The following is a 13,222-nucleotide window of genomic DNA, read 5'->3' on the forward strand; positions in this document are numbered from 1 at the left end:
CCCCCCCCCAATCCTGCCAAACCTACCCCTGGACATGCCAACCACCCACCACAGACCCACTAACCCCCTGATCCCACCCTAACTTGGATCTGGCTGCTGGCACTAGCAAATATCTGCACATTCGGGGCTCAATATATAATCATGCAGCATGATTGTAGATTGAGTCCTGGGAACATCTGCGCATAGCCTTAGATACTAACTGGTTCAGAGAGCCTCTGAGCCAGGTAGTGTCTAAGGCACCATCCTGCCCTGTCTTCTGCATGACTAATACGGAAATCCTTATTCATACTGGAAAGGGACTCTTCTAACTAGTATACATATCTGGCTTTCTGCATTTCATTTCTTTTAAGATTTCAATTATTGTAACACTCCGTTGTTGTTGTTGTTGTTATAGTGATGCAGGGAACCTTGTGGCTTTGCAACAACTCACTTTTATGAAACTACCTAAGATCCTGAAGCAAGAGCCAAGAAAAGAGTTCAAAAGAAAATATTTCAAGAGAATTATTCAGGCTGTTAGGCTCAAGCTTTTTAAGGCACAGTTCTTGAGACTGCATACGTTTGAGGACTCTGGCATCTCATAGGGTATCTACTCAATGGCAAAGGGCAAAAGTATATAGCCTCTTTAGTGAAAAACCTGCTTATCTGCAGCACAAAAGAAACCTGCAGATGGATACCCCCTGCATGAGACCAAAGTCCGCAGTCATTGGAATGTAAGACTAGAAAAAACAAATACTACAAAGACCAGTAACGGGGGGCGATTTCTTGCATATTTTTTGTGACCATCTTGGTTCACAGAGGAGGGGGTCCCCAAAACATGTGAGCCAGCAGGGTACCTTTGTACTGAGTAGCTATCTGTTTGCCCAGATGTCTTCCCAACCGTGAGACAGAAAAAACAGAGCTCTTATAAAAATAAGTTGGGGAAAAGAAAAGTGTGTCAAGTGAAACAAGGCACATTGTGTCCCATCTGATATTTATTAAATGTTGATCAAGTCAGCAATGAGAAATGCACATCATCCGGAAGTGACCTTGACTCTCTGGGATTTGAAGTTAGTGACAAATGTCTGGGAGCAGCAGATCAACATTAAAACCATGTGTACAGAATGCATAGTGGAGTATGCTGTGCTATGCAGAACAATAACAAATAAAGGAACCTGGGCTAAGCCCAGTTCTGTGGTGTTTACATCTATTCTGTTACTGGAACTGATGCAGGGTATTTTCCTATGGAGTTAATTAAAGTTCTCCAAATAGGTGGTGATATACCTAATAGGATAACACTGATCAAGAGAATCTTATAGTCTTTATACTCAGACCTCAGTCAGGCAAAAATGCTAGTGCAAGTTTTGTCTCATTAAAGACCAAATACAGGGTTTTTTTAGTATGTGAATTTGTTCTTCCAAGGAAAAGGTTTCTGATGGTACCTAGTTTATGCTGAGCTGCAGTGTTTTACAAATTCTGGATCCACATTGCCTCATCTTCTGATAGATTGATGTGGTCATGTTTCCATTCCCTATCTAATTAGGATTTTAGTAAAGTGAATTTGAACTCTTCAGCCTTCCAGAGAAATACTGTATTAATATCTATTCACTCACCCAAGACGTGTCCAGGTTTCCAACATCTTTGGTCATCTTCTGCATTTAATTGGTATGAAAGCCAGCCAGAATCAGGAACTAATACAGGTGTTCCTAACCCATCATAAAATCCACAGCACAGAAGGGGTTAAAGTGATACAGCTGTAATACATTGTCAATCCAAATTCTCAACTGTGCCCACTTCTAAGGGAAAAAAACATTGTTACAGCTCCCTGAATTCTTTATCCCAGCCCTGGCCCTAGTACAGATAAATCAATTTAGGGTATTTGAGACTACAAGTATGATGCAATTTTAAGCTGGCATGCACAGAGAGCCAGCATGCAGTATAACCCAGGGCTCAAATGTATATTACTCAATAAAATCATGTTAGTCTTTTTGGCTGCTTTCATATATATTGTATGTTATTAGTACTGACAGCACCGAATTGCTAAAAAAATAAAAAAGGGTCTGTCTCAAGTTGGGATGTTATTTTATGAAACCCATTGAAAGTGAAAATTCCACAAAGTCAACATGTTTTTTTTTGATGTGGAGAAGGGTACAAAAGACAGGAAATAAGTGGTTTGCAAAATATTGGTGTACATATACAATGCTAAATGATGAATTGTATTACATTCAGGGAGGATTGCAGCTCTTTATATGGCCCAGAAAATCAAATTAAGTTCAGTGACAAAAAGAAAATGACAATGTGGACATGAGCAACTTTAATATAGAATTTTAATATGGATGAAGCATTTCAACATAAGGTGCTATCAGACACATATTTCTGCCTCCTCTTATGCTTTGTATATCTGTAATCTATTAACCTTTCTAATTATGGACTTGTTACTCCTTCCACTGATTCCAATAGGAACAGAATCCTGCTTCTGTTACCTGGAACGAGGAAGCTGACGGTGGTGTTCTGAGTACCTTGAACTTGAATGAATTTCAGTGGATGGTGAGGTGTTTGGAAGATTATAAAATGGGGTCCTAAATTATAAACCCCTCCAAGGAGGAGCCTGTTTTTTCAAGCTTATCTCAAAGAGCATTTTTACATGTGCTCCAGGAGTAGGGGAGAGGGGAGGGCGCTTTAATTAGAGCACCTGGAACATCTCATGTGTTAGCATCCCTGCAAATGGTGGTGGGGGTGCTTTAACTAAAGCTCATTTGACGAGCTTTAGATAAAGCGCCACTGCCACCATTTTGAAGTGCAGGAATGCTGACACATGAGACACAGAGGCTGGCTGGAATGCGGTTATTACCATGCTCCAGAAGATTGAGTCTACTCTGACGCACAGTAATTACAGTGCATCAGAGCAGCCTCCTGGCTCATGGATAGGCACCCAAAAGCGCCACTGAGCCTATTTTGATCCTTCTGCCACATGGTTAGAAGCAGCAGAAAAGTTCAAAATATCTATGGTCACTCTTAAAAAACTACTAAATCAGCTCAAACTGTCCCCCAGATAGCTTTGGAAAACTAGGCACACACTTTTTGTGTGCCTAGATCATGCAGTTCCCCTTCTTACCACTCTAGGATTGTGGACAAGCAGGAAAGAGAAGCCATGCACATTAGAACTCAAGTGTAGAGTTTGTTCTGCTTGATAATGAGCTTTTTGCCTCTTTAAATCTGTCTGAGAGCCCACCATAGTTTCACACCCATATTTATGTGGCAAAAAAAGAAGGGATGGGTGAATAGCCCACTTAAAAAGGAAGTTCTCTTTGTCAGCCTTTTTCCCTTTTCCACTATCAGAGGAAATAAAGAGCCCTTTTCCCCTGGAACTTCTATCCTTACAGCTTATATCAGTGATTCTCAACCAGGATGCTGCAACACCTTCTGGTGCCTTGAGATCCTTTCAGAGGTGCCACAGAATGTGATGCAATATTATCACTGTTTGGTTTGAAAACATGATTCACAAGATAAACCCATGGCTGCTTGCAAATGTAAAAAAATAAAAAGGGTTTATTTTAAGTAATAAAAAAGCGGTGCATTACTTCAACCCGGCTCCTCAGTGTCTGTATAGATTGGGCACTTCAGCGGGGCTTTTTGGCACTTTTAGCTAAAGGTGATTCAATCAGCTATTAAATAAAAGCACCAAAAAATTAAAATCCCTCTTTAAAGCACTTTAGGTTTAAGAAAATCACTAGAAACTGTTAATTGGCTTGGTTTAATATGCTGTTTCCGTCAGTAAATGTAGCTGAAGCTGCCTGTGCATTTCTCTGAAGGACTACACAGTGTAGAACAGGGGTAGGCAACCTCCGGCACAGGTGCCAGAGCATGGCACACAAAGGCATTTTGCTTGGCACGCATGCCTCGGGGCAGATGGCAAGGGAGGATCTAGGGCTTCACTGACACAACAACAACTGAGCCCCTTGCAGCTCCCCTACCATCTGGCCCAGAATGCGAACAGTTGAGGTTGCAGGTGTTTTTGGCACTCTGCCCAAAAACGTTGCTGACCCCTTGTGTAGAAGGTCACCAGTTGGAGGAAAGTAAAGTAAACTGTGGGTGAATCCTCACAGGCAATATTATTTACTCATAAAGAGTTACCAAGCATGTTTCATTAGATAGATAATTTGGTATGTACAATTTATTAAAGCTTAAAGCTCTCTCGCGCACGATTATTTTAAGATGTTATGTTGCCATAGCGATGAGCTACGGCGATGTAGCTTGTCACTATGACAATGTAGCTTTGGCATCACAGTTTGTGCCGACTGATGCTATGTCACCGTACCAACGAGCTATGGCAATGTAACATCTCATATAGACACCTACAGAGAGCTATATTCATTACCCTTGAATTACTCTCATCAGAGTGAGGAATGTCGCCTATTCATTCCAACATGGTCTTTATATTTTTGTGCTTTTATGTTTGTGTTCCTCTTGCATTTTGTAGTAGTCTAAGCAAAGTTTGCAGAGTTTAAGAGGTACTCCCTGTGTTTGTTTACAGATGAATGACTACCGGGGCCCAAAATGGGTTGGTATTGGTATGTTTTCTAAAAAACACAGCTAGTAAAGTTTTATCTTCTCTGTTAAACTAGAGGCTTCTTTTTTGATGTTTTGGGGTTTTTTGGGCTTGTCTTTAGAGAGATTTACCATAATGGCTATACTGGTTTAATTGAATAAGTTAGAACTTCCTGGGTAGACACTCTTATTCCAGAATAAGAATGTTCTGTTCTTGTTCTGTTTCTAAACACACGGACTATTATGGTAGAGCAGCTAATGTTGAGCAGAGCTTTGCTCCCCTGGTAAATTGTTCATGTGCCCATTTCCCAACTGAAGAAAGACAATTTTATTCTGATATACTGTATGAGAAGAGTTATGTTCAGAAAGTCTCCATGTAAGCAAGCCATATATCTCATGAACCTTATTCTACTCAGTGCCAACACAATGGCTAATATTTCCCTTGTAAGTATGTGTAAGGTAAAATTCTCCTTTTAGACATTTATAATAGTCAAGTTTTGTATTCCGCCTCTGCTTGAGTGTGTATCACCAACTCCTGACAATGCAGGCAAGCTGACTCAGAGGGAATATTGCCATAAATATTTTCTGCTTAAGTGTACCTTATTCTCATGAGCATGTTCTGTTAATATAACTGAGTTTTGGAAGCTACATTGTGTTTTCCAGTTAAGTTGCATCTAGTAATCTTTGAAACCTTAAATTGGGCATATCACTGAAGCGAGAATGTAAAAAATTACCATGTATTAATTAGCTTGTCCAGGACAGGCATATGTTAACAGTTATAATCTATTTATGTAAACGTCATTCTTTGGTCATTTACAGAGATCTAGACAAAGAAACCAGAAGATAAAAGCTGAAAATTGGTCTTTGCCTCTATTCTAAAATCCCCATCTTCTTTTACAGGCATTCAGGAGGGGACTCAATGTACCAAATGTAAAAATAATTGGGCACTGAAGTTTTCCATCATATTACTATATATTTTGTGCGCCCTGCTAACAATAACAGTGGCTATTCTGGGATACAAAGGTATGTACCATATCTAACTCAGCATTTCACTTTCAGACAGGGACCCAACAAAATCTGTGCATGCTAGAAAGAGATGAAGGGACTGTATTTTATTATTCCCTGTGGGTTCATTACAATGTAAAATCTGTCTATCAGCATGACTTATTGCATGCTTGGCATCATTTGTACCAGAAAAATCTAAAGTCTCTCTTTTAAACAATTTTAAAATTTTGAATTAGGTTATAAAATTAAAAGAGATCTTTTTAAAGGAATAGAATTGTATTATGGGGTGTCAATATGTATGGGTATTAATTGGGAGACCTAATGAGCTATACAAATCCCCTGGCCTCACAAAGAAAATCCTTACCTGTAGACTCACATGTCTGTTTGGAACAGTATCAACTTCATTGGGCTACGTGTGGGTACTGGGGTCTGCTCATACAGAATGTCTGATGTGCTGGGAGGGCCAGGACCCTCATGAATCATAGAGAATCATTGGGAAAATGGGGCAGGAAGGGACTTCCAGAGGTTATCTAGTCTAGGTTATCCTGCTTGAGGCAGGATCATCCCTACCCATACCATCCTATACAAATCCATTGCCTAACCTATTAGCAAGATGATGTAACCAACTCTGACACAACCACAAGACATAGCTCCCTGATCTGCCACAGGTAAAGCAAGGTGACCATTATTGCCAATGCCCTGCTGCTGCAAAGGCTGTTAAACTATGCTTGAAAAATATGCAAGAAAGAGGGTCATGGCTCCCACTGCAGAAGAAACTTCTCACAGTCTGTACTACCCTGACTGTGGGTAAAATTCCTTCCTGACCCAAAATATAGTGATCAGTCTGATCCTGAGCAGAGAAGCAAGACCCTTTAGCCAAGAACTTCGGGGTTTAAGTCCCAGGAGGCGCACTGGCTGACCCCAGTCAAAATCCCCAGCCTTTGCTGCAGCCAACACCCAATGCTTCTGAGGAAGGTTTAAAAAAACTATAGTGAGACTTATAATAGAAGCCCAGATGTATTATTGTTTGAATGATTTGGAAGAGGGGCTGAAGGGTGATGTGCCAACATTGAATTACATAGTTATTTTGACTGGCCAGGCCTTATGCTAATTTTAAAATCTGTGAGGAAATTCCAAAGAATTTAACAATGAGAACTTAGACAACATGATGACAGAGGAAATTCCATGCAAATGAGAACAAGAAAATGTATATTGGAAGGAATGGCTTGAACCTCTCATGTCCACTGATTATTTTAATTTAGCAGTAGTCATTCTAGCATTGTAGTCAACAGATCAGTTCAGGTACTGGCTCATACTGCAGTACCAATCAAAATAAGCAAACAAGATACAAGTCTGCTCAAGAAATGAATACTGAAATTTTTATACTGGGACTGCAGGAATGTTTACAATAACAATTCTCAACTAGGCTGCTGTGAGATCCTCTTAAGGGTGTTACAGGGTGCTGTGCAGTATTAATACTATTAGGTAAGCTAACACCTCTCACAATTCACGTGATAAACTGAAAGATTTCAAATAAGTCACAGTGTTAAAAACATTCTGACTTGTTGTGGTCTTTCTGGGCACAGCTACACATGCTATTAATATGCAGCAATAAACTCCAGTGCATATTGCTCAAGAGTTTATTGCTCCCAAGCATACTGTCTGAATGTGCACCCAAGACCACAGCATGTTGAGCTGAGTTGGGGCAGCCCTGGCTGGTAGCGGGTTCAGGGAGTCAGCCTGCTGGGGCTACTCCAGCCTGCTCAATGTGTTGCAGAGGGTCCGGCTGGGGCACATGGGTGCTCAGTATGGGGCTAGCTGGCAAGGCAGCCCCCAGACTGAAGCACCCTCATGCCCCAGCCAGCCTGGTGTATTGATCTATATGGAAAAAAATGCAGCAGGATATTTGTATTTACAAGTAGTAACCTATGGCAGAATTAATTGTTTTCCTGAAGCCTAATAGGGCTGCACATGTAGATGTGGAGACTTTACTGCAGAGCTAATTAGGCAGCTCCACAGTAAACATCTTGTGTAGATGTGCTCTCTGAGTTCTTTACAACAGAAGATTTGCTCTATTATTTTTATATAGTCCAGAAAAAAATGAAAGCTTAGAGCTTATATTTTCCAAGGGGTGCCTTGAGTCTAACAAGGGTTGTCTTGAGTCTAAAAAGGTTGAGAATCATTGGTCTACACTGTAGTCACAATAGAGACTGCAACCTACCTAGGGTAGATACATTTGAAACTAGCTTTAGACTAGGTAACTCAGGTACTTATAGTAATGGCACTATGGCAGCACAGAACTCGGTGAGAGCTATAAAACCTGTTCAGAAGCCACTTGGGTGGCTTTGCCCACACTGAGTTCCCTGTTGCCATTGTTTATAAGAGCCATATTCTGGAATATCTGTGGTGCTTTTTTTGGATTTTTTTCCTAAAAAGGAAATAAAAGAAATAGAAAAATGATAGAAAAGGGCAACAAACATGATGAAGAGACTTGGGGAAAATTTTGAACGGGAAGAAAATGAAACAGAAAAAAAAATTATAATTTGGAAGGGAAATTTATTAAACAGAGATGCAACAAAAATATGAATGATAAACAAATTTGGGTGCTCTTGTTTACCTTTTTGATTAAAATACAAGAACAAGGAGGTGTTTAGTAAATAAAAATCCAACATATAACTGGTAACATTTACTTGTGAACAACTTGCCCAGTATATTGTCACAATATATTGAGGCACATAATTTAGTAGGATTCACAGTACAAGAGATCTACTAGAAAACTATAAATAACTTTAGTCTAACTTATCCTAAAGATCTAAAGTAGGTATGGGCAGTTATTTAGGCTGGAGGGCCACTTATGGAGTTTTGGTGAGCTGTTGTGGGCTTGGGGGTAGGGATGCAGTTGAGCCTATCTGGCCCTGGGGCCCATCTACCCTGCACCCACCACCAGAGACAATGGATGGAGCAGGCAGGTGTGTAGTGTCTCCATGGAAACTGGCCCAGGACCACCGTCGGCAGTGCATGCTCAGACAGGCAGATGGGGCCACGGGTGGGCAGGGAGTGATGTCCAGGAGCAGAATGGGCAGAAAGGGCTGGGATCCTGGGGCAGTAATGGCACAGGGCCGGGGCCCAGCACAGAGCCCCAGTCCACCCCCCACACATCCCTTCCCGCAGAACCAGCACCCATCAAAGGGATATGTGGGGAGTGGATTGCAGCTGTGCCCTGGCTCTGGCCTTGGCCCTGCACTGCCCCACATTGCTCCTGGTTTGTGCCAGGGCTGCTCACAGCTCAGCAGCACAGGGCACCTTTATGGATCATGACTGGATTAGGCCTCTCCATGCTGCTGGGCCATACCGCTCCACAACTATGCTGTGGGGACCATGGAGTGGGGCTGTCCGCATGTTCCTGCACTGAGGCGGGGGCAGCTGGACTGGGTGACAAGTGTGTGCTCCACTGTCCTCCCAGGTCGGCCTGGTCACAATCCATCAGGGCTACCCCACACTGCCAGGCCACGAGCAGCCACAGTGTGAACCAGGTGCAGTATGGGCAGCATGTGGATCTGGGGCCAGGGCCAGGGGCTGAGGCAAAACCATTATCGACTCCCCACACATCCCTGCAATGGGCAATACTTCCAGAGGCAGGGATGTGCAAGGAGCAGATCAGGCCCTGGCTCTGCACTGTTACCACCTCATGATCCCAGTCCTGGCCCTGCCTGCCCATTCCATTCCCAGACACCACTCTCTGTTTACCCGCCCATGGCCTCATCCGATCCATCCAGCCAAGTGTGCCCTGCCTGCAGACTCCTGCACCAGTCTCCTTGGAGACCCCACCTGCCTACCTACTCCATACCCCCAGTGGTGGGTGCAGGGCAGACAGGCTAAGGTGCCCAGGCAGCAGGGCCTGGTCCAGTGGCATTGGCAGCGGCAGCAGGGCACACACCTGCTTCTGGGTGGCAGCAGGGGCTTCCAGGAAGTGAAGTGTGGCTGCCCCCAACCTACCACCTAGCCCTGTGAACTATAGCTCCTGACATGCCCAAGAGCTATGTGTCGGGACAGGGTGGTCTGCGCCAGGTGGCATCTCCATGCCCGGGGGTAGCAGGACCAGCCACACACACCACATCCCAGGCTGCCTCCTACACCAGGGCCAGGTAGGGTTAAGGGACCTGCGGTGGGCCAGATAGAATCACGCCGTGGGCCAGATTTTGCCAACATCTGGTCTATAGACTTCCCTCCTGTCCCTGACCCCCCCATTAGATTTCATAGATTTCATAGACATTAGGGCCGGAAGGGACCTCGGAAAATCATCGAGTCCAGCCCCTCACCCAAAGGGCAGGAAGTCAGCTGGGGTCATAGGATCCCAGCAAGATAAGCATCCAATTTTCTCTTGAAGGTGTTCAGTGTAGGTGCTTGAAACATCTCCGGTGTCAGGCTGTTTCAGACCTTGGGGGCTCAGACAGTAAAGAAATTCTTCCTTATGTCCAGCCTGAAACGGTTTTGTAGTAGTTTATGACTGTTTGACCTTGTCATCCCTTGGGGCTCTCTGGTGAACAAACATTCCCCCAGATACTGGTGGTCACCCCGATAAACTTATAGGTGGCCATCAGATCACCCCTGAGCCTGCGCTTTTCCAGGCTAAAGAGCCCCATGGCTCTCAGCCTGTCGTCATAAGGTCTGTTTTCCTGACCTCTGATTACCACGTTTACAAATGCATCAGTGTCTGAATCAAATATGGGTAATGATACTGTGCAAGAAAGTATCACTTCCCACCACCCCCCACTAGACCTTGTGCAATTCTTCTTTAAATAACATCTGTTATGATTAGGGTGAGGTGAAACAGCTCCTCAATTTCAAATGGTTCCTAAAGAGAGATGTGAAAATTTTTCCATACATTGACTTTTGTCTTCCTTGATGTCATAGGTACAATTTGGACAGTACCAATTAATAATCTGTTGATCCTTAAGAAGGTTTGGGATCTTTCCCATTTAGATCTCTTGAAGATCCTGTGAAATAATATTTAAAAAATAGTGGTATTCCCCATAGGATGAACAAATTATTTCTTTTCCCACGTGCTTTCCCAGAACTTGGTCATTATGAAAATCAGTTCATTAATTCCAAGAAGCCAAGTCTGGCCACCCAACCCTACCACCCGTTTTGTTAGTTCCTGCACTCTTTGTTGATAAGAGACAATTATATCTAGCAACAAGACCAAATAGAAAGATACCACTTTAGTGTTTTTGCAACAGGGGAATTCATTCATTTTCATATTCCAGAGTGACAAATTTAGCAGGGAATGAATTGTACTTGGTTGAGTAATACTCTGAGCACAGGGGTAGCAACCAAGCCCTTTTGGGACCCTCCTTAAAGCAAGGACGTTCAAATTGAGTTTGAGGAAAAAAAGTCTTTACCTTCTTGATGAAGGGCAGCTCAGACAATTTCATGGGCAAGTCAACAATGAATTTCACCAAATTAACTTATTTGATAGACGTGCCATCCATGGATGTGAAGCCATTATGTTATCAAAAAGGAAAGAATTCAGTGAGGGAATTCCAAATCCAGTTAAAATCTTTAAAAATTTACAATTTGGGCATCTGGATATTGATTTTGGCCAGCTGTGACACAATATTCCAGGGCATTGGCAACAGCTTCCAAGTCAGTGTTCTGAACTGAGTGTGGAAGACAGGATCAAAATATTTCAGCAGATAATTAAAAAATGCCAAATTGGGTATACCTTTTCCTTCCTCATAAAATCTGGGGCTATTCACAAAAATGCTTAGGTGCTGATTTGTATCAGTAATCTTAAAGACAAGGTATGTAGCAGGACACTAGGGTGACTGCTACTGAGTAGCAGTAAATGGGTAGCTGCCAGTCAACAGGGCAGCAGCTGGGAGTTGCTAGGGCAAGTAATTGGGTCAGCTGACCGCCAGGGGGCAGGGCCTGGCCTTTATAAGCAGAGAAGGCTAGGGCCAGAGGGAGTCTCCCTCTGGCAGTGCAAGGAGAAGGAGCTCTGTGGGAGTAAACAGAGCTGAATATAATAGACAGGTTTGGTGGCTGTGTATAAGGCTGGGTGGAGGAAAGCCTGAGAAGGATACACAGAGATAGCCAGGTTGGCTAGGAGTTGCGTGGTACCCCAGGAGGGGGGAGATTTTGGTTGAAGTTGTGTTATAACCCAGGAAAGGGAGATTTTTGGTTTTGGGTTATTGTAGAACCGGAGGACCGGGCGAGGCTGTAGGGGTGGAGGAGGCCTCAACAGGAGCCCCTCCCAGTAAGGTGGGGGTGCTCCGAGCGCCAGGGAGGGTGCTGTAGTGGGCATGAGAAGCGCGAGTAGGAGCCTGGTGTGGGCTATGTGGGCACGGGGAAGAGACTCCAGTGCAGGCTACGCGAGCACAGGCAAGAGGCCCAGTGGGCAAGGGCATGAGAAGCGCGAGTAGGCCCAGTGGGCAAGGGCGCAAGAAGCGTGGGTGCAAGAAGTGCGAGTAGGCCCCAGTGGGGCATAGGCCCAAGAAGGTGGGTCTCGGGGGCCAGGTAAGGTTGAGGCTGCCTGAGCCCCAACTGTGAGAAGCCCAAGTCAGGCATATGACCCTAGAAGGGGTCTGGGGCCAGGTAAGGCTGAGGCCGCCTGAGCCCCGAGCGTAAGAAACACAAAACTAGGCCCAAGCACGGGCAAGGCGCGGGAAGCCCAAGCAAGGCCCGAGTTGGGCGTAGAAACCTGCAAGGGGTCTGAGGCCAGGTAATGCTGAGGCCACCTGAGCCCCAAGCGTGCAAAACGCAAGGAGCATGGGAAGCGCAAGTAGTGGCCCAAGTCGGGCAAGGATCGTGGGGCGCGGGCCCAAGTGCGGGTGACCGCGAGACATGAGAGGTAGGCCTCAGTGGGACGCTGCCTGGAAGGGGGAAGCCCCGAAAGGGGACAAGCCCAGTTAGAAGCCTGGTGAGGGCAAGGAGCACATAAGTGCAGAGGAGCAGGCCCTGGGAGAGGGGGCGCAGGTATTGAGGAGCAGGCCCCGGGAAAGAGGGGGTGTGCATATTGAGGAGCAGGCCCCGGCAGAGAGGGGGCACGGGTATTGAGGAGAGCCTCTACGGAAGGAACTTTGGCGGGCAACTGGACCAGGCCTGGCATAGCAAGGCAGGCACCGTGTCAGTGCAGAAAGAAAAGGCAGCCTCCCTTAAACACTTAAAAGATCAAAGATGTGGCGGGCGAGATTGGTGAGGGTGCATTTGGACACCAGCTAGACACGGTAGCCAGGGGGCGCTAGGGGAGATCACGTCACCCCTAGGACGCCCTGCCACAAGGTAAAAAAGTATTTTCAGTTTATTTTGAATTTCCAGTTGGATGCTTGTGAGGAATTCTGTCACACTGTAAGGCAATGACGGTTGGTAGCAATGATGGATTTTTGTTAGAGATTACCGATAATTGATCTGCCTAAGAATCCACTGGGTAAGCCTAGCAATAGAAACATGGCCATCCTTGAGGCTGTCTAACAACAAGTACTTAATTGGAGTGTGGTGTTTATGGATCACAATTGGATTTGGGCCAATTAGATGAACGCAGTGCTAAACTGCCCAAGAGCAAGCAAGCATGGACCATATTTACTTGAATACAAGATGTGGTTTTTTCCCCCCAGTTGACATGGGGGGGGGGGGGGGGACCCCTTCCTTTTTAAAACAAAAAAAAAAAAATTTTAAAAAAAAATTTTTTTTT

The 13,222-nt window shown here is 44.5% G+C and overlaps 1 protein-coding gene across 1 annotated transcript in view; it reads left to right on the forward strand.

Annotated features, from left to right (window-relative positions):
* The window catches only part of COLEC12 (collectin subfamily member 12), a 200,883-nt gene that overhangs the window by 166,023 nt on the left and 21,638 nt on the right, over window positions 1-13,222 (forward strand). Inside the window, exon 3 of the mRNA XM_019525997.1 lies at window positions 5,425-5,547. Coding sequence (XP_019381542.1) covers window positions 5,425-5,547 — 123 coding nt within the window. The remainder of the gene's footprint in view (window positions 1-5,424; window positions 5,548-13,222) is intronic.

The sequence above is a fragment of the Gavialis gangeticus genome, unplaced genomic scaffold, assembly GCF_001723915.1.
Source record: "Gavialis gangeticus isolate Ggan-Ray unplaced genomic scaffold, GavGan_comp1, whole genome shotgun sequence".
In the NCBI taxonomy this organism is placed as follows: Eukaryota; Metazoa; Chordata; order Crocodylia; family Gavialidae; genus Gavialis; species Gavialis gangeticus.